This window comes from Danio rerio, chromosome 4 (assembly GCF_049306965.1).
Source record: "Danio rerio strain Tuebingen ecotype United States chromosome 4, GRCz12tu, whole genome shotgun sequence".
NCBI classification, from domain to species: Eukaryota; Metazoa; Chordata; class Actinopteri; order Cypriniformes; family Danionidae; genus Danio; species Danio rerio.
Genome location: NC_133179.1, coordinates 46,463,053 through 46,488,579, shown reverse-complemented (window position 1 = coordinate 46,488,579; position 25,527 = coordinate 46,463,053). Strand labels below are relative to the sequence as shown.

The 25,527-nt window shown below is 39.0% G+C and overlaps 2 protein-coding genes across 5 annotated transcripts in view; one reads left to right on the top strand and one right to left on the bottom strand.

Moving 5' to 3' along the window:
- The window catches only part of zgc:174653, a 954,986-nt gene that overhangs the window by 711,236 nt on the left and 218,223 nt on the right, over window positions 1–25,527 (bottom strand). The window lies entirely within an intron of this gene.
- On the top strand, window positions 1,349–24,182 carry LOC103910570 (uncharacterized). Its single transcript, XM_068219900.2, has 4 exons — window positions 1,349–1,399; window positions 2,291–2,440; window positions 16,121–19,135; window positions 22,107–24,182. The coding sequence occupies exons 2-3, from the start codon at window positions 2,356–2,358 to the stop codon at window positions 18,235–18,237; spliced, it is 2,202 nt and encodes a 733-aa protein (XP_068076001.1). The 5' UTR covers window positions 1,349–1,399; window positions 2,291–2,355; the 3' UTR covers window positions 18,238–19,135; window positions 22,107–24,182.

The window sequence follows — 25,527 nt, the reverse complement described above, 5'->3', positions numbered from 1 at the left end:
AGTTAAATAGTTGAAAGAGTGTTCAGCTAAGCCTTATTCAATTTGGCATCATATCTCAAATAATTTTTTCAAAAACATTGGTGGCCTTGAATTTGTATTAAGATATGATTATGATTGTTCAAAACTTCCTTTGAAGCTGTCTAATTTTCATAAGCAAGCACTACTTTTTTGGAAAATTATATTTACCCATAATTTCCCCCTCATAAATCCACTCTTTGGAATAATTGGGCTGTTGTTATTAATAACAGAAAATCATTGTTTAAAAGTGACTGGTACAATAAAGGCATTATATTTATTAATGATTTATTAGATGAAAATGGACTGCTACTATGTCATAGCAAACTTACGGGAAATTTATAGTAAAATTTATAGCCAATGTTGATATTTTCTATAGTAAATGTAACAACAAGGTTATTTACAAAGAATTTAAACACGCCTTATCATGGGTGATTTTAAGTGATATCATCTAGGAGTTGTTTAACCCTTAGTAGAGGACAAAGCTTTTAGCTTTTATCTTAAATATCCTGTAGCACCTAAGGTTTAGGAAACTCATTACAGAATTGTATTCAGGATATATCCTGTGAATGAGTTTATTCAAAAAAGATTTAACTTTGATGTTGACAAGTGTAGATCTGCTCAAATCTTCCAGAAACACACGATCACTCTTTTTTTTTTTATTGTGAATTTACTTTTAAATTCTAGTTTGACATCCATACTTGGCTTTCATTAAAGATGATTTCAGTCCCCCCTATTGTTCTAGAAGACATTTTATTTTACAAATGGGATTTACGTTTTTCTTTCTCTGATGTTGTGAACTTTATTTTACTAATGGGTAAATATCATATTCATTGTTGTCAGTGGAAAAAGTGCAGTACCTCCTTCAGATGTTTTCTTTCTGAGGTAGAGAAAGTGGCTCACAGCTTCAAATACTTCAGAAATCACATTAAAATAACTGAAGCTCTCTGAACTTCATATTTATTGTTTTTTTCATTTAACAATGTTTTGTTTTTCCTTTGATGTAGATCTTTTGTACAGCTCCTTGTTGCAGTTGTAACAATTTTAATTTATTTTATTTATTTTAATAGTAAATATGCCTTGCGATGTTGATTGTTCCCTGTTTTGTGATGAAAACGTTTCGCAACAATAAACACTTAGACTTAGTGGATTAATGTTTTTTAATGGATTAAAAGTTTTGATCAACTGCCAATACTGAATGTCTGTGTATGTGAAAGAGATAGCAGATATGTTGTGTGAGGTGGAAAACGAGGGAGAAATTTATCATGTCCTCACTGCAACAGTGAGTGGCAAAAAAAGCTGAACAAAAAAGACTTTTATTTTGGCGTGATGTGTGACGTCATAAGGCTGCGCCGCTTCCGCGCTGCAGTTCAACCAGAGGAAGGTTTGTTTCACAACTTTACACAAATATAAACCGATTGATTAAAGTTTTAGGTTTTTCTTCCGATATTATATGCTGTTGACTATTATTTTAATGCTTTATACAACGAAGTACTATTTTAATCACAGTAAACGAGGGCAATTGTTTGAACAGAAATGTGTGTAATAAGTGTTTTAAGGAAGGTTTAATTTTTTTTAAATAGCATAATGTCATTCCAGTATAAGTATTTTTTGTTTCTTGTTTAGACTTACCTGATTTATTTTTGTTAATCACTCTCATATAAACAAACTGTTGAAGCAAGTGTTGAAAAGATAGAGGTAAAGTTGGTTTTATATTCGCACATTCTGACTTTCCCTTTGATAATATAGTTTCATAAAAGTATTATTTGCAAACTCTAAACAGTGAAATCATATTAGCAGCCAATGACTATCAAAGTACAACATTGTTCACAGTCAAATAAGCAGTGCTAATGTTGAATTCAAGTCACACTTGCATGCTAATAGAGGTAAAGTTGATTTTATATTCGCACATTCGTTCATTTAGAAGTCTCTATGTTGTTTATAATGTTACTTTGAATATTCGATCTGAATTAGCATGCAAATGTGACTTGAAAACAACATTAACAGTTTATTTGACTGTGAACAATGTTGTACTTTGATAGTCATTTGCTGCTAATATTTTTTCGCTATTTAGAGTTTGCAAATAATACTTTAAAGAAATTATATTATTAAGGGGAAAGTCAGAATGTGTGAATATTAAACCAACTTTACCTTTATATTGTTTCTTGCTCAGAATTACCCGATTTATTTTTTTAATGACTATATAAGAAGTTATTTTATTTCTGTTCATTTTTTTAAAACAGGACATTTTTATTGTTTTGTCCATTTTAAACAGGATAAAGTTTCCAAACGCTGAGAAAAAGTCCTGCTGAAGTGACTGATCTCCACACTGTTATAAAGATGGCGTTTATTAAAGAGGAGAGTGAAGATGTGAAGATTGAAGAAACATTCACAGTCAAACAGAAAGATCTGCAGGAACAAACAGGTTGGTTTTCATACCGATATATTTTTAATATTAAGAATGCTAAATAATATCCATATTGCAGCCCTTGTAATATGATTTCGCTATTTAGAGTTTGCAAATAATACTGTTATGAAATTATATTATTAAGGAGAAAGTCTGAATTTGCGAATATAAAACAAACTTTACCTCTATGCCCTGAGTGTGCTGATAGAGGTAAAGTTGGTTTTATATTTGGGTATTCAAACATTCCCCCTAATAATATAATTTCATAAAAGTATTATTTGCAAACTCTAAATAGCGAAATCATATTAGTAGCCACTAGCCGCATTTCCACTATCAGGCCAGTGCGAGCCAGGGCTTATATCGGGCCAGGCCGGGCCAATCGCCCGGGAGGTTGAGCAGTGAGGCCGAAATCATGTCGCGTTTCTACTGTGGGGCTAGTAGCTCGCAGCGCGTCACGCAAACCCCGCCCCCAGAACATCCCCCGAATCGAACGTCACTTAAACCGCCCACTTCAGCGAGAATCATGCAGATAAAGCACACCATCACATCATCACGAAACTATTAAAATTAGGACAACCAAAACAAACAAATGACACGTTACTGTACAGCAGTACAACGCATGTCTATACGCACATGCCTGTGTGTTTCCATTCATCATATTCATTTACTCGCCGACCGACTGGCATCGAAATCCAGTGGTCTTGCCACCAACGGAGGGACCCGGAGCGCAGGGAGCGCACACATCCATGATATAACACCACATATATAAAATTCTCCGTTAATAACTCGATATAAAATGTTTTTTATAACATCCTCTAGACTGAATCTGTCCAACATTCATCCCAAATGCTCCTGAGAGAACTGAAACATGATTATTTTACCCCTATAGGCTTTATGACACTTAATAGGTGATTCCCTTTATTTAAAGATGTTGCTTATTATATCTTAAGTAAAGGAAAGTGTTCAGTGTTTCAGCACATAAGAGCAGCACGTAATAAAATATAGCCTAGGCTATATTTCGTTGCGCTCAGCAGCTATGCACTAATAAAGCTCTTTATGTATTTAAAATGTCCTTTTTTAATTTTACCACGTCATATAAAAACATACACACTTGTTTGAGGAGACAGAACACATTTTGAACTTGCAGTTTTCCCCGTCAAAAAAGTGCTGCGCAGCTGCAGACAGAAAAAAAGGTCGCCTAGTTTCTGCGTTCACTCACCCCGAAAATGCTCCGTTTGCATGATTTGATTAATTTCATCGTATCCAAATACTTTATAAATAATATTTAAAACATTTTCCGGTGTTTATTTATTTTTATTTTTTAGAAAATATCTAAAATCTTTTTTTCAAATAGGCTTTTGAAAAATGAAAGTTTAATATAAGTTTGAAACAGTTTGATATAGTACCTAATTGTTATAGCTATAGCTTTTGTTAGTTTTATATTAGTTTATTTATTTAATGTGATTTTATTATAGGCCTATCTAATATTTGTAATTCTTTAAATTATTTCAATATAGGGCTATTTTATCTAGATATTACACAATTGTTTTGAGCCTACAAAAGTGGACATGAAATTTGTAAAGTTTAATGTCCTACTGTTGTATTCATATAGTGTATTATCTCCAAAATAAATTAAAACAATAAAAATAAAAGAAAAAAGCCGCTCGCGGCATCAACAGAGCTATGAATGGAGCGCTCTTTTTTCGGTCTCACACACATACACAGGCATCTAAACGCGCAAAAACACACACAGTATTAAACTTGACAAAACCTCTTGAAAACCTTTACTGTCTGCTGTGTCTTTAATATGGTGTAAAGATTATTATGCGTTATTGAAACATCAAAGATGCAGCAAAGAAAGATCATTGTATGCAACAACCTTACATTTAAAAGAGAAACTTAAGGGCGATCATATGCAAAAAAGACCCCAGCCTATAATTTGTTCCAGATGTTTTCTTGACCTTATTTATTTATTTGTTTGGCGCATGTACTCGAGTGCGATCGGAAAACTGTGCCCGCCTCTCCTTTCACTCCGCCCCGAAGCCCCAGCTGGCCCTCCTTGGCCCAAGGTATTCGGCGGGCCGAAAAAGGCTGGCTGTTGGCCCCGAGAAAGCCCCGCTTTGGCCCGATTAGGCCCCGGAAGTGACAGTGGAAACGCCACTGGCCTTGGCTCGCCCTGGCTCGCTCGCTTTAGGCGCGATAGTGGAAACGCGGCTACTGACTATCAAAGTACAATATTGTTCACAGTCAAATAAACTGTTAATGTTGTTTTCAAGTCATACTTGAATGCTAATTGTAATTGAATATTCAAAGTAACATGGTAAACAATACAGACTTCTAAATAAATGAATGTGTGAATATAAAACCAACTTTACCTGTATAATGTGCTGCCTAGTTCTCCTAATCCACATAAGCTCTCATTGAAAGACAGGAATGAGTTTCTTTCTTGTTACTTGTTCTCATTTATTTTGTCATTATTTTCTGTATTATTAGTCTCCAATTTTCACTACCTTCTTAAGGATATTGATTCTCTTCTTCTACTGTTTGTAAAGAGTCCATGAGCACTGGCGCTATATAAAATAAATAATAACAATCAATTTAAAAAGTTTAACTGAGCTGACGATATTTGACCTAAAGTATTCTCATAGAAGATATCTGCTATTACAGTGATAGTGTTGGCTTAGTACTTTCCATTTGCATATGTCACGTTGATCACAATTCCCTTTTTTATCAACTTCTTTAGGGGTTTAATCTTGTTTTTGTAGTTGTTACTAGTTCTCACAGATAGTAACTGAGTTAGAATTACATCATTATTATAATAACTAATTACCAGGGCTATTGTGTTTAAAAAGGGTTTCTGCAGGGTCTTAAAATGTCTTAAATTCCAAAATCTAACTTTTAGGCCTTAAAAAGTCTTAAATTTACTGAAATATTGTTTTGTAGGTCTTAAATCTTTTTAAACAAGTCTTAAGTTTCCTTTGTTGATGTTTTGTTACCCAATCTGGTCAAAACCCATACAATTCCACCAACAATCCATCTCAATAAAACTTTTAACTTTTTATTCAAAAAGGACATTTTAACTCTGTTTATCATAATGATAAGGACTGCTGAGGACATCGACCTGGACAGATTGTTGTGCATAGATTTAGTTTATTATAGTTTTTAAAACTTTTAAAACATTTGTTCACTTGTTTTTTTTTATTTTAAAGAAAGTTTATTTTGGAAAAAAAATGTGTGGATCCAAGTAGAGCTCTCGTGTTTTTACACAATATTTAAGATCTTTTACTAAGAAATATCTAAAATATTTTAATATTATTATTATTATTGATTTATTTTTGTATTATTAAATATTGAATATAAAATATTTTTTGATAGGACAAATAAAAAAACTTTTTCTTCTGGGCCATTTGAAAAATTCCTTAATCTAAAATTTCATTCATAATGGTCTTAAAAATGTCTTTAAAAGTCTTAAATTTAACTTAAATTTATCTGTAGAAACCCTGATTTAAAGTATGTCAGAAAACGTGGATGACTCTAACTTTAAATATGCTGAATGAAATAGACACTAAAATAATTAATTATTATAAAACATTGTACAGTATTCTTAACTATATAATGTTGCTGTGGGACGATGTGAGACAAAACAAATTAAAGTGAAACAATAACGTTTAGCATTGCACTGACTACAACTGGCCAACAAACTAGTCTAAAAAAGACTTTTGGTGCTTAAGAAATGGATTACAGCATGCTGATGATATGCAAACATTTGAGTGTAGAGCTCGTCTGTATTGATCATATTCTTCACGTACCAGCACGTGCCGCCATTGTAATCTTTTTGCTTTTTAAAGAATACATTTTTAGATCCTTAAAACAGTGTAATGCTGCTTGTCTTTGATCTTGTGGGGAAAACCGGAGCACCCAGAGAAAACCCACGCCAGCTCGGGGAGAACATGCAAACTCCACACAGAAATGCCAACTGACCCAGCCGAGGCTCGAACCAGCAACCTTCTTGCTGTGAGGCGGCAGCACCACCTACTGTGCCTTCTTGTCGCCCGACAACACTGATTTATTTGCATATTTATTATGCGATATTCCAGTTTTGCAAAGAAATTTAAATGTCATTTTTGGAATGAAACATAGCTGTAAGGCTTGGAGCTTACACTGCGATTCTGAACAAATAGTCGGGAAACAGATAGCAGTTGAAGGATGGTGTGTTTAAATCCATTATTTATCTGACTCCATCAAAGTTGTTATCATCATTGATAAAGAGAAAGAATCTCAAAGCTTAAAGCAGATAAAGTTGTTTATTAAGTTACATGTTTGAATATACAGACAGTAGAATGAAACAAACTAACATACTGTATAAAGAAATTAGCTGTAACATATGCACTGCTGAGCAACAAAAACAGTGAAATGAGGGAGATGCAGAGTAAAAGCCATTCTCCCAGATCAACACTTACCGTTCCTTATTATACCCTGAGCAAAGCATTCCCAGGGTAAAAAAAATATGTAATTAAATGCAATTAAAATACACTAAAATACCCGCAAATAAATTTTTAGTGCAGTTTTTTTTTTGTGTGTAAAATAAAAGTTTGATGGTTTTACACTATAAATATACTAATTAAAAGTATGTTTATACTTCAGTAGGACTTTAGTACACTTGACAAAAGTATATACTAAATACCAGTAATACTTAAATAATTTTTATTAGTGTGTTTTTTAAAAGTGTGCTTTAAATGCTTTAAACATTAGTTGATTTTTAGTACACTGTTTACATACTAATCCTAAGTTTAAAATAAGTTAAAATATAGAAAATCTATTAGTAATGTATTGTAGAAGTACATTTTCCCAAAATACTTTTAATACTATAATTTTATAGTATATAATTCAATTTTATAATTTGTATATTCTTTTAATATATTACTATTATACTTTAAATTAGTCATAAATATATTTAAATGTTTAAAAGTAGGGTTCAAGTGTATTTCTAGTTGTAACTAAATATATATATTTTTAAATACAGATATAGTATGTTAAAAGCCCATTTTAGTTCAATTTCAGGGTGTCTCAAAATAGCACAGTTGAGTGCACTTAGATGGTATTAAGTTTATCTTAACATATACTTAATACTATATTTTAGTACATTAGGTACAAAATTAGTGTGCAAAAATAGAGCACTTATAGTGCATTACTGAAAAGTGTACTAAGTATACTTAAATAAATTGCCTACATTTCAGTCACACAAAGAACAAAGTCACGTACAAGAATGTCTTGTCCTTCTTTAATTAATAACTAGCTACAATTCACAGACCTTCGACAGGGACATGTACTGTAACTAGATTAATGGGATTATTACTCTCCTAAAAACTGTTTTAGTACTGCTTGCATTCTTATTATTCAACTATTTTATTGATTTTTTTTAAAAGTCTTCAATTTTTCTACAACACACATATTGAACAACAAATTAACATGGTGCATAGCTACACACATACTCAAACCCCATATAGAAAAAGGGAGAAAAATAAAAATAAATTAATAAAAATAGATCAAATAAATTAGGAAATTAGGATAAACTCTCACCAAGGATGTAATAACCTCTGAGCATTCAATGTAGGAGAGGAAAGGCTGCCAAACCTCTAAAACCTTTTTGTAGAGTCTCGGATGATGTACTTAAGGTGCTCGAGTTTAAGATGTGATAACAATTCTAATATCCAATGTTTGTGGGATGGTGGGTTTGTTTTTTCCATCTTAGGAGAATCAGGCGTCTGGCCAATAAAGAAGAAAAGGCAATGATCTCTATTACATATAGATGAAAATGATCTAAAAATATTGGCCCAAAATTTATGTAATCTAGGGCATCGCCAGAACATCAGATCTGCTGGCTCCAAACCACATCTGGGGCAAGATGAATCTGACCCTGGATACATTTTTGCCAGCTTGCTCCTAGATAGGTGAAGCCTAAGAAGCACCTTAAACTGAAGAAGACCATGTCTAATAAATGCAGGGGATGAGTGTACCAGTTCTATGGCATATTGCCAGGCTGTATCTGATATTTCTAGTCCCAGTCTGTCTTCCCATTTTTGTTTTATACAATTTAGGCAAGGGGAGGCAGTTCTTTAGACCACTTCATACAACATGGACATCATACTCCTTTGATATGAGTCCATATTTACCAATTCATCTATCCAACATGCTTATGGTTGGTTCAGTGAAGGAGAGAAGTGTTTTTTTTTCGAAACTATGGACTTGAAAGTACCTGAACAAATTGTCTCCAAAACAAGAGCTTCATCAAATACCTTGCACAACAGTGGTGGTAGCTTGGCAGTAAACTTCTTATAAAACTCGGCCGGAAGCCATCAGGGCCTGGTGCTTTTCCGGTTTTCAATTTTTTTAATTGCATTTTCAATTTCAGAAGGTGTTATATTTCATTCTAATGCCAACTGATCTGAATCACAAAGGTATGGTAATTCTAAATAATTAAAGCTCTCAATACGTCCAATTTCGTTTACCTCAGAGATGCAAAGGGTTTTATAAAAGTGTTTAAATTGATCATTAATTCCCTTTTAATCAGTAATAATACTGCCGTCTTCCTTACTAACTGCTGCTATAAAACCAGCTGCTGAGGATTGTTTCAGTTGGTAACACAATAACCTGGCAGCTCGTTCACCATGTTCATAATGAATCTAGCGTGATCTTATGTGGAGATCCTCTGCATTTTCACTTGTCAGGGAGTCTTATTGCGCTTGCAGAAGGAGTCTTTTCTAATGGAGCTCTTCGGAAGGTGATGTTGAGTGTAGCTGATCAATTGTATTATTTAGTTAGCCGTTTTGACATTCTTTTATTTGCGCTAGCTTAATATTAAATAATCTGTGCTTTTATAAATGCTTTCAGAGTATACCATAGGATGCTCAAACTTATCTCTGGGGATTCGTTTATCTCAAGGAAGAAATAAATTTAAGCATCAATAACTTTTACAAAATCGTCGTCTGCCAAGAGTCTTGAGTTAAACCGCCATGTATGTTGGAGGATTCCATTGCCTGAAAACATAGCTTTAGAGAGACTGGACAATGGTCCGAAATAACAATACTACCATACTCTACTGCTGACATTAATGCCCCATTCACATGGGGCTTCAGCGTCAACGCTTGACAGAGGGCGTGTCTGAAGTTGGGGCTGACGTGATCGTCCTAGCAGCGTTAGCCAATGAATTTAGTCAGCAATAGGCCACAGTCTGAGCTGATGTATTTGCATACAGCGATCTGTTGGCTGATGCTTCCATCGCCGCTTGAAAAGTTGATCAAGTCCCAACTTTTGCAGCGAACAATGCCTCTGAATCAGCGTCGACGAATCCACAATGCAGTTTGGCAACGCCTGACGTCACCCATTCAAAGTGAACGGGAAGCGTTGACTCTGATGCCCCTTGTGAATGGGGCGTAAGGGAAGTAACTGCTTGTCCAGGAGAAAATGGTCAATCCTGGAATAGGTTTGATGCACAGGTGAATAAAATTCAGGAGGTTCGCCTCCTAAAATTAAATTGTGTGTGTCAAGACTAGGCAAAATTGAAAATCAATCACTGAAAATTTGTACATTGTCCCAATTAGGAGCATACACATAGGCCAGGACCACAGACATGTTAAAAGTTTGGATTATTATGTATCTGCCATTTTTATCCAGCACATTTGACTCAATGACAAACTGTACGTTCTTATGTATGAGTACAGCAACGACCCTACTTTTGCTATTGAAGTTTGAATAATATATTTGTGTATAGCCTCCTCTAAGTTTAGAATAGGCATTTTTCAACGGATGTGTCTCCTGCAAATATACAATATCGGATTTGAACTGATTTTAATTGTTTCGTTTCACTGGGTGATTTAGCCTCCGCACAGATACCTCCGCACAGATACCTCCCCAAAGGTATCTGTGGGTTTTGTATGTAGGGGGATGTGTGAGGGAGAGAGAGGAAAGAAAAAAAAGGAAAAAAAAAGGTGTGATCGCACATACACTTTTATAAACACGAAACAACACAAGATTGAAACCTTGGTGTAAACTTACACACACTTCCACCTACTTACACTCTTAGCTAGCTGACCATGTGGGACCTCACGTATAAAACAAAACCATTTGAACAGCGCTTGATGTTTTACGACAAAACGACCTCATTACTGACAAAATATACTTGGGAACTAGAAATAACAACAACCAACATGTGCTATAGTGGTTATTTAAAAGTTAACCGGAGAGCGACATTAACATTTGTATTGTCATTCACAGCCCAGTGTACTGTTGTCTTTATTTTAGTGGCTTTCTTCAAAATATCCTCTTTTTCGGAAAAGTAGTGGCATTTAATCACGAAGGCGCTTGGCGGTTCCTTGTCATCCACTGTTTTGCTGCATAGAGTGTGGTGTGCCTGGTCCAGAAAAGGAGTCTTCTCGAGGTTTAGTGTATCTTTTAGAAGTATCTTGCATGATTATATGCTGTCATGGCTATAATATATATATATATATATATATATTATTATGCTATAATATATATATTATTATGCTATAATAAAGGCCAATGAAGAAAAAATGGCCATGAATATCAAATCACTTTTATTGTCACATCATCAGCAGCACGTGTGCTATGATGAGGGAAAAGCTTAGGTGCTGGCTCTACACAGTACAAAATACAGACAGTGCAAATATAACGACTGTGCAAAATACAGATAGTACAAAATAATTTGGCAGCATTATAATTGTTGACAGCGATATGTATAATGAATATGTGTACCCATAGTTGTAGGCAGTATTGTTTTAGGTATGTATTGGTTAAAGTGCAGTGCATGCTACACATTAGGGCTGTGACGATACACGATATAAAATCGAAATCGCGACACTCAGATCTACGATCCTGTGTCGCGGTGTGATAAGGGAGAATTGCGACACACCCCGTACCTTTCCAATAACGTCACGCGTGCCTGCAAAAGTTGAGCTAGTTGAAGAAGAACGTGAGGAAACACTTTTTTTTCCGCTCGACATTATGAGCACTGCTCCGTTTAAGCCCTCGCAATTAGCGTTTAACCGGGAGAGCTCGCACAGAGCTCTTAGTAAGGGACTGTCTGAATGTGTCAGGAATATCAAAAACAAAACCAACTTAACCCCTCTTGACAACAGACAACGGCAGAAACATTGCCAGTGCTGTCAAAGCATTGTTGTTAATGTGGCTGCGCAGAGAGGGATGGGCGTTCACCAGATGCCCCGACTACTCTGCAGAGGAAACTTGTCTGTAACCATGCTGTGCGCTTTCTGTTTGAACCTTTGAGAGTTAACGTTACGTGCTGACTGACAGCGCGATGCATGAGGCCAGGAAACAGGACGAAGCTTTCAGTTAAGATGAACACAGTTTCTATAGTTATACTTTATTTAGAGATAAAGGTATATGACTGTATATAATCACTTTATCTTGCTGGAGGTTATAGCCGTTTCGCTTTACTTCAGGACGCATAATGCTGCTCTGAAGGTCTAATAGCTGTTTTAAGTTATCCAGAGCTGTATGAATGTACAAATCCTGTATATCACAATATTAATAAATATTACAATTGTAACAACACAGACAGCAACACTTATGCACAATCGATACCCAGCTGATTCAGTCATTTCATAAGAGGACCGCGCTTCTTCTCTTCTTTTTTCCTTGTCAACATAAAGGCAGTGAGATGCGCCTTGTTTTTGGCTTATAAAGCATGTATGCACATTAATGCAATATCATATATTTAAACAACAAAACTGTTTACAAAAAGTCTACATAATCGCGCGTTGTTGTTGTCTTTTCATCACGCAGCACGCGTACTTGACCCGCGAGGGAGAGAGAGGAAACCATCAGGACATATTCTTTAAAATAATGATTTCTATTAAAATGTAAAAAGGTTTTGTGATTATAATAATAACAGCGGGGCATTAAATAAATGCATATTTTCTGTGGAGCGGGCAATTTGAGGAAGTCTGCGATTTTTATTTGACGGAAGAAAAAACATGATTGGAAAAAAAGCCTATGCCGGTTATTAAAAAGAATCAGTCAGTATTTTCGTTTTGTAATATAAATTAATTATTTAAATGAAAATAATTTAGGGCAGTCCTATTTATTTTATTTAGATTATTCTGCTCTTCTGTGCTAAACACTGGAGGTGCGTGAAGATGCTCTGTTGTTCTGTTCTGTTATTAATATGCTAACATATAAAAATAAATCAGTATTTTAAAATGCAATATTTAATGTGTCGGACACAAAATTGACACGTCAATTTGTTTAATATAAAATTAATAGTAATCTGACCAGTTAACCGTTAATAACCGATTAATGAGCGGAGGTTGTCTGTTAGCAACATTAACCGAAATGAGTATCCCTAGTAGCCATTTAATTTACTTTTTCTATGTAAGAGAACTTGATTGAAAAATAATTTTTAACATGCTTGAACCATCTACACAATGGAGTTTAGTTCTGTTTGGTTTTTCAAAAGTATTGTGTTACAAAGAAAACAAAAATTATATAATTTTATTTAATAAAAATAGTTTTAAAAATCTTTTTACCCCACCCCACACGAAAAAAAAAATTGTGATACGAATCGAATCGTGGGTCAAAAATCGTGATACGAATCTAATCGTGGGTTTGGTGTATCGTTACAGCCCTACTACATATACATGGTGTGCAGTGAGGGGTATTAAGTGTTCATCAGCCTGATAGTCTGAGGGAAGAAGCTTTCCTTTAGTCGGCTGGTGCGCGACCGGATGCTGCAGAACCATTTGCCTAAGGGTAGCAGAGAGAAAAGTCTATGGCTTGGGTGGCTGGAGTCGCTTATAATTCACTTGGCTTTCCTCATGCACCGCCTGGTGATGCCGTGATGGGAGGGAAGCTCACCTCCTACTAGGCGTCCAGCAGTTCATACAATCCTATGTAGGCCTTTAAGATTGCTGCTGGTGCTATTTACATACCAGGTGGTGATACAGCCACACAGGATGCTCTCCACAGTGCAGGTGTAGAATGAGCGGAGGATGTGAGGGCTTATTCCAAACCTCCTGAGACGCCTGAGGAAGAAGAGGCGTTGTTGTGCCTTCCTTAGCACTGCGTCTGTGTGAGCAGTCCATGTCAAATCCTCAGCAATGTGTACTCCAAGAAACTTGAAAGCGCTGACTCTCTCCACTGGTGTCCCGTTGATGGTGATGGGGGTGTGTTCTCTCTTCTCCCAGCTCCTTGGTTTTGCTGATGTTAAGTGAGAGGTGGTTTTCCTCACACCACTGCGTCAGAGTGTAAACCTCCTCTCTGTAGGCCATCTCATCATTATCTGTGATTAGGCCCACCACTGTCATCAGCAAATTTAACGATGACGTTGGAGCTGTGTTTGGCTGTACAGTCGCGTGTGTACAGGGAGTACAGGAGTGGACTGAGAACACAGCTCTGTGGATCATCAGTGTGGATCAGGTCATGTTGTTCATTCTGACCACCTGGCGTCTGCTTGACAGGAAGTCCAGGATCTAGATGCACATAGAGCTGTGTAGACCCAGAGCTTGGAGCTTCACCACTAGTTTGGCAGGCACTATAGTGTTGAATACTGAGCTGTAGTCCACAAACAGCATTCTCACATATGTGTTTTTGTTTTCCAGGTGAGACAGAGCAGTGTGCAAGGTGAAAGCAATTGCAACATCAGTGGAGCGATTATTCCTGTAAGCAAATTGCAGAGGGTCAGTGTGAGCAGGCAGTACAGAGCAGATGTACTTTTTAAACAGCTTCTCAAAGCACTTGCTGAAGATGGGTGTCAGAGCAACTGGACGCCAGTCATTTAAGCATGTGGTTTTAGATTATTTCAGTATGGGCACAATAGTAGCTGTCTTAAAGCATGTGGGAACCACAGACCGAGAGAGCGAGAGGTTAACGATGTCCGTGAAAACCCCCGCTAGCTGGTGTGTGCATGCTTTAAGTACACGTCCAGGGATGCCATCTGGGCCGTAGCTTTCCGGATGTTCCGGAAAGATCTCGTTACGTCTGCTACAGAAACAGAGTGTGCTGGCGGTTTTGGTATCGGCCGCGGGAGCGCACAGTGTGTAGGTGCTGTCCTGGGCTTTAAAGCAGGTGTAGAACAAGTTGAGCTCGTCCAGGAGAGATGCAGAAATGTTTACAGTGGCGGGTTTGTTACTTTTAAAGTTTATGATGTAATTAAGTCCCTGCCACATACTCCTCCCCTCTACCTTGTACCTCTGTATTGATGTTTTGCTGCTTTGATAGTTTACCTGAGGTTGTAGTTTGCTTGTTTTTGTTCCTCAGCATTTCTGGATTTATAGGCAGAGGTTCACACTGATAGGGCTGTTCGAACTTTGCCATCAATCCATGGTTTTGGGTTGGGGTAGATACGAACAGTTTTTGTTGGGACCATGTCTTCTATACACTTTCTGATGAAGCATGTAACGGTGTTATGAGTAAACTTTAATGTCGTCATCAGAAGCTGCCCGGAACATCTCCCAGTCCACATGATCAAAACATTCTTGAAGTATGGAATCCGATTGGTTCGTCCAGCTTTGAAACGTCTTGAGGGTGGGTGGTTCCCGTTTCAGTTTCTGTCTGTAAGCAGGCAAGAGCAGAACAAAAGAGTCATCTGATTTGCTTAGCAGTGGGCGGGGGAGGGATTTGTTGGCTTCCCGGAACGGAGAATAGCAGTGGTCCAAAATTCGGTCACCATGCATGTTTGTGGTGATATGGTGATAGTATTTTGGAGTGATTTTCCTGAGATTGGCATTGTTAAAGTCCCCTGTAACAATAAATGCTGCCCCTGGGTGTGTGGTTTCCTGCTCGCTTATGCTCCCATTCAGTTCCCTAAGCGCCTGCTCTGTGTTGGCTTGAGGGTGGATGCAAACATCTGTAATTATAACAGCTGTGACCTCTCTTGGTGGCCAGTGTGGTTGGCACCGAAGCATAAGGTATTCCAGATCAAGAGAACAAAATGATCTAACTGGATGTATCTAACTGGACCCCCTCGTTCGAGTTGCAACATAAAAGAGCTTAGACAACAAAAAAATTATATATGCAACTTATTTAATATACACAACTAATAAAACAACAAATCAAGAAACAAACAAATGTCTAGGGGAAAATGAAGAAAATAACTAACTTTAACTACACATATAAATAATGCCAAACAAAACCATAAGGTTGCCAAAATAAAGAGATGGTCTTGATGCGAGGACGGCCAGTAGCCACACTATCCTACAGAAGCTAGCTCACTCTCGCATTTATATGCTTTGAACCAATTGGGGAGCTACCATGGCACCTTAACAGGATCTGCCACATCCAAACTGGAATACCAGGGTCGTCACACCATTTACACCTTTCAAATCTGTGTCTTATCAATGTGACCAAAATTACTTTTATGATCAATTATGTAAGAAACTCTGAAAACTAGACTGACAGCGTTTCAATTTACAATGACTTATATGTTAGGCGACTATGACACAATTTACATTGTAAAAGCTGTAGATAAATAAAGATGAATTTAATCTGCTTAAATGTGTACATGTTAATGACTGAACAAAATATGATCCGATTTTATTTTACATTTAACATGCATCAAAATAAGTGTGTGTAGCCAATGTTTCCAGTGTCTTTTTACTTTTCAGCTTTTGATGAGAGATTTTTAGACTTGATGAAAACTAATCTTTTATTTATTTATTTCAGACCTAATTGAAGAGAATGAGAGGAAAGAGGAGGAACATTATGTCAAAATTGAGGAAAAAACTCATTTACAGACTGATGGTATTTTGAAAAGGAGAGACAAGAATTGTTTCACCTGCACTCAGTGTGGAAAGATTTTGGCAAGCAAAAGCAAACTTAAGATTCACATGATAATCCACACTGGAGAGAAACCATTCACGTGCACTCAGTGTGGGAAGAGTTTCCGCCAAGCATCATCACTTAATAAACACATGAGGATCCACACTGGAGAGAAACCATTCACATGCACTCAGTGTGGAATAAGTTTTAACTGCTCATCATACCTTAAACAACACATGAGGATCCACACAGGAGAGAAACCATTCACTTGCACTCAGTGTGGGAGGAGTTTCAACCGCTCATCACACCTTAATCACCACATGAGGATCCACACTGGAGAGAAACCATTTACTTGCACTCAGTGTGGGAAGAGTTTTAACCGCTCATCAAACCTTGATCAACACATAAGGATCCACACTGGAGAGAAACCAATAACGTGCACTCTATGTGGGAAGAGTTTTCGCCAATCATCATCCCTTTCTAAACACATGAGGACCCACACTGGAGAGAAACCATTTACTTGCACTCAGTGTGGGAAGAGTTTCAGCCAATCATCAAACTTTAATCTACACATGAGGATCCACACTGGAGAGAAACCATTTACGTGCACTCAGTGTGGGAAGAGTTTCCGCCAAGCATCATCACTTAATAAACACATGAGGACCCACACTGGAGAGAAACCATTTACTTGCACTCAGTGTGGGAAGAGTTTCAACCGCTCATCACACCTTAATCAACACATAAGGATCCACACTGGAGAGAAACCAATAACGTGCACTCAGTGTGGGAAGAGTTTTCGCCAATCATCATCCCTTTATAGACACATGAGGATCCACACTGGAGAGAAACCATTCACATGCACTCAGTGTGGGAAGAGTTTCAGCCAATCATCAAACTTTAATCTACACATGAGGATCCACACTGGAGAGAAACCAATAACGTGCACTCAGTGTGGGAAGAGTTTTCACCAATCATCATCCCTTTATAAACACATGAGGATCCACACTGGAGAGAAACCATTCACATGCACTCAGTGTGGGAAGAGTTTCAGCCGATTATCACACCTTAATCGACACATGATGATCCACACTGGAGAGAAACCATTCACATGCACTCAGTGTGGGAAGAGTTTCAGCCGATTATCACACCTTATTCGACACATGATGATCCACACTGGAGAGAAACCATTCACATGCTCTCAGTGTAGAAAGAGTTTCAGCAACTTATCATCGCTTTACAGACACATGAGGATCCACACTGGAGAAAAACCATTCACATGCACTCAGTGTGGGAAAAGTTTTCGCCAATCATCAAATCTTAATCTACACATGATGATCCACACTGAAGAGAAACCATTCAAATGCACTCAGTGTGGGAAGAGTTTCAGCCAATCATCACACCTTAATCAACACATCATGATCCACACTGGAGAGAAACCATTCAAATGCACTCAGTGTGGGAAGAGTTTCATCCAATCATCATCCCTTAATCAACACATGATGATCCACACTGGAGAGAAACCATTCACATGCCCTAAGTGTGGGAAGAGTTTCAGGAAATCATCGTCCCTTAATGAACACAGGATGATCCACACCGGAGAGAAACCATTCACATGCCCTAAGTGTGAGATGAGTTTCAGCCAATCATCATCCCTTAATAAACACATGAGGATCCACACTGGAGAGAAACCATTCACATGCACTCAGTGTGGGAAGAGTTTCAACCAAACATCATCCCTTAAAGATCACATGAGGATCCACACTGGAGAGAAACCATTTACATGCCCTAAGTGTGGGAAGAGTTTCAACCAATCATCACACCTTAATCACCACATGAGGATCCACACTGGAGAGAAACCATTTACTTGCACTCAGTGTGGAAAGAGTTTCAGCCGACCATCATCCCTTAATAAACACATGAAGATCCACACTGGTGTGAGAGCGTATATGTGCTTGAAGTGTAAGAAGACTTTTATTACAGCTGAAGATTTGAAACGGCACCAGAGAATTCACACTGGGTAAAAAAACCTACAAGTGTTCACAGTGCAGTAAGAGGTTTACTCACTCACAAACCCTGAAAACACATGAGAGGATTCACACTGGAGGTAAACCATAGACATGATCAGTGTGTACAGAGTTTCACAAATTTGGGGAAGCTTAAGACATGGGATGGTTTCCGGTATGGCATCAACAGGTGTAGCAGAATAGAAAGAGCGCTCCCATACACACTGGTATTAATCCTTTTTTTACATCATATATGATAACCTAAACCATGTTTAAATAACATGGAGGGGGACAAAAACAAAAAGGCTTGGACAAAACAACCATTGAAACCTAAAAAAAAACTAGAAATCAACAGATGAAAAATCAGAGACAGATGGGATAGCTGATAGCCTGTAAGCTAGCATTCCAGCAATACATACAGACATCAAAGTATTCCAGATGGATATTAAATTTGATTTAACCGCCTTCCAAGATTCTCTCGCAAAAGATGTGAAAATGGAACTAAGTAACTTTAAATAAGAAGTCAATCAAAAACCGGATGGCCTGATCACGGACCTAAACGCAACAGCAGAAAAGGTCAACGAAGTGAGGAAGCGAGTTGGAGAATTGGAGAACGTTGCTTAGATAAAAGAAATTCTTGGTCAAACCATACAAATTAAGACATGAAGAAAACTATTAAGAGAAACTGTTATATCTAGAAGCACGCTCCCGTAGAAATAATATTCAGATTTTTTGAATCCCGGAAGGAAGCAAAGGGAATAATATCCAAGATCCAAGTGGAAATGTTTATCAAAACGAACTGTCACTTGACGAAATAGATCTTAAAATCCGACAATGTCAACAGAGGCATCAAGAGATCTGAAAGAAAAAGGACTAATAAACAGCAAAGAAGAAACTATTATAGGAATCGTTCGAGGTTGCAGAAGTAACCCTTCGTTCCCCGAGGAGGGGAACGGAAGTGCCATAAAGTGGATGAAATCCACGAATGGGAGGATTCGGATCAGAAGCCGCTTGTCTGGAGAGTATTGAACGGGCCAATGAATGAAATTAATTGGCAGCGTAAGCTTGCGCAGGTGTGCGGCATCTGCAATTATCTCAGCATATAAGCACACCTGAAGCTAGCAAACGCCATCCTTTTAAGCTAAAGAGACTTTCAAACAGCTAAGGGACAGTCATTATGGCGACGGAGTATGGCACTTCCGTTCCCCTCCTCGGGGAACGAAGGGTTAATTCTGTAACCTCGAACGTTCCCCTTCGGTTGGGGAACTTCAGTGCCATAAAGTGGATGAAATCCACGAATGGGAGAAGTATGGAAAGCGCCATAATGACTGCACCTTACCAACGCCCCCGATGAGGAGATAGTCAAGCAAGCGTGACGCACTCACATCATGGGAGGCGCGGTCCTCCAACGTGTCCCTGGCCCTAATTTATCCTACTTCAACAGAAGTTTTACGGATTTAGATATATTTTTTAGGAAGTCGTGAGCATCTAGATAATTCTAGGAAATACAACAGTACGTTGGGAAGCGTGCAATCCCGATAGGGAGGACGCTGCGGAGGCCATCCGTTACCCAAGGGGGGGATAGATGGCAGAATTTACATATGGACTAGCCCTAAAAAGGGGGAGTACGCATAGCAAAGAGTGGTTAGCAGAGAGGGAAGACACTGGTCCGCCCAGGGGGGGAACTTAACCGTGGCGGAATAAGCATATGGGATCGCCTAGTGGGGATCACGCATAGCAGGCACCTATACCCAAAACGCGGGCTGACCAGCGGGCAGACCTACAACGTAGTGGGCCAGCAAGTGACTCCTCCGCTGAGTCAGTGCTGGGGGCCACGGAGGAATCTGCAGGGCTCACCTGACGGGGAACTTTACTGACAGATAAAAAGGCGCACGCACCTCCGTGTTAGGGAGAATGGCGCAGCAAGCGTGTTTCAACACCCTACCGAGTTGTTTCCTCAATCACCAAAGGGTTACCTAATACCCTTGAGGAAACCGGCTCCACTCGCAGATTATAAAACCTTGCAAATGTGTTGGGTGTCGCCCAGCCCGCAGCTCTACAGATGTCTGTTAGAGAGGCGCCACGTGCACGCGCCCAAGAGGATGCAACGCTCCGACACGGCTGACCTCGACTCGAATAAGCGAGTGAAATGGCATCCACAATCCAGTGGGATAATTTTTGTTCCGATCCCTTTGAGCCACTCGAATCAGTATCTCTAAGATTTCTGTCCCTGAAGACAGCTCTGCTGGTTGCGTTGGCCTCCATCAAGAGGGTCGGGGACCTGGAGGCATTTTCGGTAAGTGACTCGTGCCTGGAATTCAGGCCGGATTACTCTCACATCACCCTGAGACCCCGCCCCGGTTATGTGCCCAAGGTTCCTACCACCCCCTTTAGAGATCAGGTAGTGAACCTGCAAGCGCTGCCCCCGGAGGAGGCAGACCCAGCCCTTTCTTTACTTTGTCCAGTTCGCGCTCTGCGCATTTATGTGGACCGTACTCAGAATTTTAGATCATCTGAGCAGCTCTTTGTCTGTTATGGCGGTCGGCAGCAGGGAAGTGCCGTATCGAAACAAAGATTATCCCACTGGATTGTGGATGCCATTTCACTCGCTTATTCGAGTCGAGGTCAGCCGTGTCCCCCGGGAGTTCGTGCACACTCCACTCGGAGCGTTGCATCCTCTTGGGCGCGTGCACGCGGCGCCTCTCTAACAGACATCTGTAGAGCTGCGGGCTGGGCGACACCCAACACATTTGCAAGGTTTTACAATCTGCGAGTGGAGCCGGTTTCCTCAAGGGTATTAGGTAACCCTTTGGTGATTGAGGAGACAACTCGGTAGGGTGTTGAAACACGCTTGCTGCGCCATTCTCCCTAACACGGAGGTACGTGCGCCTTTTTTATCTGTCAGTAAAGTTCCCCGTCAGGTGAGCCCTGCAGATTCCTCCGTGGCCCCCAGCACTGACTCAGCGGAGGAGTCACTTGCTGGCCCACTACGTTGTAGGTCTGCCCGCTGGTCAGCCCGCGTTTTGGGTATAGGTGCCTGCTATGCGTGATCCCCACTAGGCGATCCCATATGCTTATTCCGCCACGGTTAAGTCCCCCCCCTGGGCGGACCCGTGTCTTCCCTCTCCGCTAACCACTCTTTTGCTATGCGTACTCCCCCTTTTTAGGGCTAGTCCATATGTAAATTCTGCCATCTATCCCCCCCTTGGGTAACGGATGGCCTCCGCAGCGTCCTCCCTATCGGGATTGCACGCTTCCCAACGTACTGTCGTATTTCCTAGAATTATCTAGATGCTCACGACTTCCCAAAAAATATATCTAAATCCGTAAAACTTCTGTTGAAGTAGGATAAATTAGGGCCAGGGACACGTTGGAGGACCGCGCCCCCCATGATGTGGGTGCGTCACGCTTGCTTGACTATCTCCTCATCGGGGGTGTTGGTAAGGTGCAGTCATTATGGCGCTTTCAATGGGCTCCCAATGCGTGGATTTTACAATCAAATCCACTTATAGTGCTGAAGTTCCCCCCGAAGGGGAACGTTCGAGGTTACTAAAGTAACCCTTCGTTCCCCGAGGAGGAACGGAAGCACTATACTCCGTCGCCATAATGTCCCTTAGCCATAATGTCCCGTCGTCCGACTGTCCCTTAGCTGTTTGAAAGTCTCTTCAGCTTAAAAGGATGGCGTCTGCTGGCTTCAGGTGTGCTCATATGCTGAGATAATTGCAGATGTCGCACACCTGCGCAAGCTTACGCTGCCAATTAATTTCATTCATTGGCCCGTTCAATACTCTCCAGACAAGCGGCTTCTGATCCGAATCCTCCCAATGCGTGGATTTTACAATCAAATCCACTTATAGTGCTTCCGTTCCCCTCCTTGGGGAACGAAGGGTTACTTTAGTAACCTCGAACGTTATTCCATCAAAATAAGAATACGCTTCATACGCGCGATCCTTCTCCTCTTTTAAGAACACATCATCCAGCTTAGCCATCAGCGTTGTCATACCTGTATCACTGTCTAAATCCTCCGCAGATATTTCCATCGCTGTCTCACGGGCTCTGCCTTCAAGCCCCAATGCAACAGCGAGGGCTTGTTTCTTTTTATCGAGTTCAGTGACCCGCGTCCAGATATTAACTTCATGTTTCCAGCACTCGTACGGTCTTGTTTCGTCAAACTTCGGCGGAACTTTATAACTGGCTGCCATCATTCAACCATCCTCTGCTACCATGTAAAGTTGAATAAACACGACGTTTATTTAGTAAGCACACTTTATTTCGTTCATTCCCTCCTCGCACACACACGAGACATCTTCAACTGAACTTTTTCCCTCATCAACCCCGCCCCTGCGCGCTTTCTCATTTGTAACCCGGATAACCTTCTTAGAGGTCAACAAAGTAGAGAGATAACAACATGTTAACACTCAGGAGGTCAGAAAGCCGTGTGTGTGTGTAGACTATCCTATCACAAAATGAGGCGAAAATTCAACACAACGGTCGGCAAAAGTTTGCTTAGTGTTCACGTTTAGTGTTTACACACAGAGAGCAGCATTTACAGATCTTTCAATATTGTAGTGATATTAACGTACTGTAAACTAAGTAACTTAGAAATCTTTTTGACTAAGGTCTGTCTTTAAACACTGAAAGAGTACAGCTGACTATACGAACTATAACTTTGCCATCTGAATGAACAAAGAAAGGGCGCTGATCGCATACACTTAATCTTGAATGATAAACTTGAATGATACTGTAGATTTTGTTAATAATTTCTATACATACAAATGAATCTGTAGACAGGATAATCACCACATGCTGAGGCTGCGTCTTTTTTAAAGGAGACGAGCAGCAAATTCGGATCTCGCCATAGATGAGAAATGCTCTCGAGTAAAAAATGTTCCAAACATTTCTGCCGCGCGTCGCATCTACGGATCCACGCGCGAGTCTAACAGTACTCGCATAGAGAGAAAATGAAAACAACCTTCACATTACGAAAGCAACACTGGCGACCCGTATCTCCAAACAATTCTTATTCTTTTCCCACAACTTTTGGCAACACGATGTGTGTTGTCTCTCTGCCGTCTGAACACTGTTTCAGGTACAGTCTAAGAAGCTAGCATGCATATTAATGATAATCATAATAGAGCGCTGATTGGTTTGAACCAAGCCATACTCATGAATGAATGCAATGCACTCAGAGAAATAATACGGGACGCCTTGGTACAAATGTCCAGTCCACACGCTGGAATACACGCTATTATGTCATGGCCGTGACGCAGCTTCAAAAATTAGTTTCAAACCGGTAGTACGAATTTGCTCGAAATAACGCAAAAACAACCAATTGTCACTTTTTTGTGAAATATATGTGTCCTAATAGTGTTTTTAGCAGTGTGGGACACATATACAACTGTCAACAGCTCAAAAAATGTGTTTTGGTGTTTCGTGACTCTAAATGGTTGAGAAGAAAAGTCCCGTTTTAGTTTCATTGTTGTGCTTTTATTTTATATATGTTTGGAGCCTGTTGATCTTTGACACGTAACCCTTAACAAAATTTTCTACAGCAACATTTTATCAACGATTAAGCCCAGATTGAGCCCAGATTGTATTTGGTGACCTTTGACACTTGTATGTCTTTTTTGTTTCCATTTCCCTTTAAAAATGTCTGTTTGTCAGTTTGCTTGTTTTTTTTGTTGCGGTTTTGTTTGTTTTGATCTAAACTGTTTTGAAAAAATAAAAAAAATTAAAGTCAGCTCATGTATCATCATCATCCTGACGCAAACTCACAGCGTTCAGCGTGTAGTTTTGCTGCTGTTAGATAAAAAATAACAGCTGGTATTCATGTTCAAACACTCTAAAAATAATTCTATAGGCCGGTCTGTCTTTATAAATAATGTCTTACATTTTACAATGAATTCTGTCCAAAATAAATTGACCTTTTTTCTCTTTTGCTAAAATAAATTCTTATTGTATTTGACTGCGTACTGTCTTGTTTTAATTAGCCTTAATTGCCTTATTCTTTTCAAAGAGCAGCTTTCATACAGAGCCTGTTATTTTAGTGTTTTTTCCAGGAAATTGTGGATATTTGTAGATTCCTTCTTTCTTGTCCTCGGCTGATTACATGGAAAAATGAAAATGACAGGGAAAAATTTGGAAGTTGATCATTGAGTTGTTTTTTCCTGTCATTTTCCTTTTCTTATTTATTTAAACTATCACATCACTTTTCAGGTGAAGGGGAAACAGTGTTGTACTTATCTGAAAAAGCTTTAAGTTTTAATTAATGTAGTGTATTTTTACTTTTAAATGATTGCATGTTTTTAAATGGAATATATAGTTTAAATGATTGTTAATTATATCCCAACACTGTGTCTGGGTTTACACTTTTATTTAGTTTAAAAAGCATATGAATCCACTGAAACAGAACTTTGTGACTTTGCGTCATTTCTGCAACTTTTAAGAAGAATGTGAAATAACAGCACAGTAGAACTGACTGTATAGACTGACCGTATAGACTGTATATATAATAGTAATATCAAATGATAACTACACTTAAGAAAATAAACAACTTCCAGTACATACAAGTGCAACCAAATGAACAAAATCTGAACATTAATCAAACAACATAAATAAACATAGGTAATGTCTTAAATTAAAAATTAATCCTAGGATGAATATACTATAGCTTTGAAGAATTAACATGCCTGGTTAATTCTCGGCAGGGAGGTCCATGGCAGCTGACCTTAAAAGCCTTGATAATCTGAAACAAAAAGAAGACGACAACCAGAAAGTGCACAATAATTTGGTTGCAACTTAAAGATGGGTGGAAGGGAGGGTTACGAGCAGTTTGAGCGTACTTACCAGGCTGTAATTCCACATGTTGTAGAGAATCCAGAGAAAGCAGAGAATATAGAGTAGCCTACTCACACTTTCACTATTGCATAAAGGAAACTTACAGTTCTCTGCAAGTAAAGGTGAATGGTTTGTAAGGCCCACTCATTCAGCCTATTACAACCAAGTCTCTATTTGCAGAGCAGTGTTTGTGCTTTTCAGTGCAGAAAGAGTACTTCAGGGTGAGAAGAGCAGTGATGGTTGTCCAGAGAGAGAGAAGAGAATATGGCCACAGGTGGAAACTTGGAGTTGGACTTGTTAGAAGTGAGTGAGTATGGGTAATGGAAAGATGTTGTTTCACATCCAGTCCAATTCCAACCCTTTCCTGACAAAAGATCTCCTCTTTGAGCAATAATCATAGAATAACTCCTCATCACTCAAAATGTATTTTGTAGCAATGAAGAGAATGACCTTTTGGTGAAAGGGTCTTTT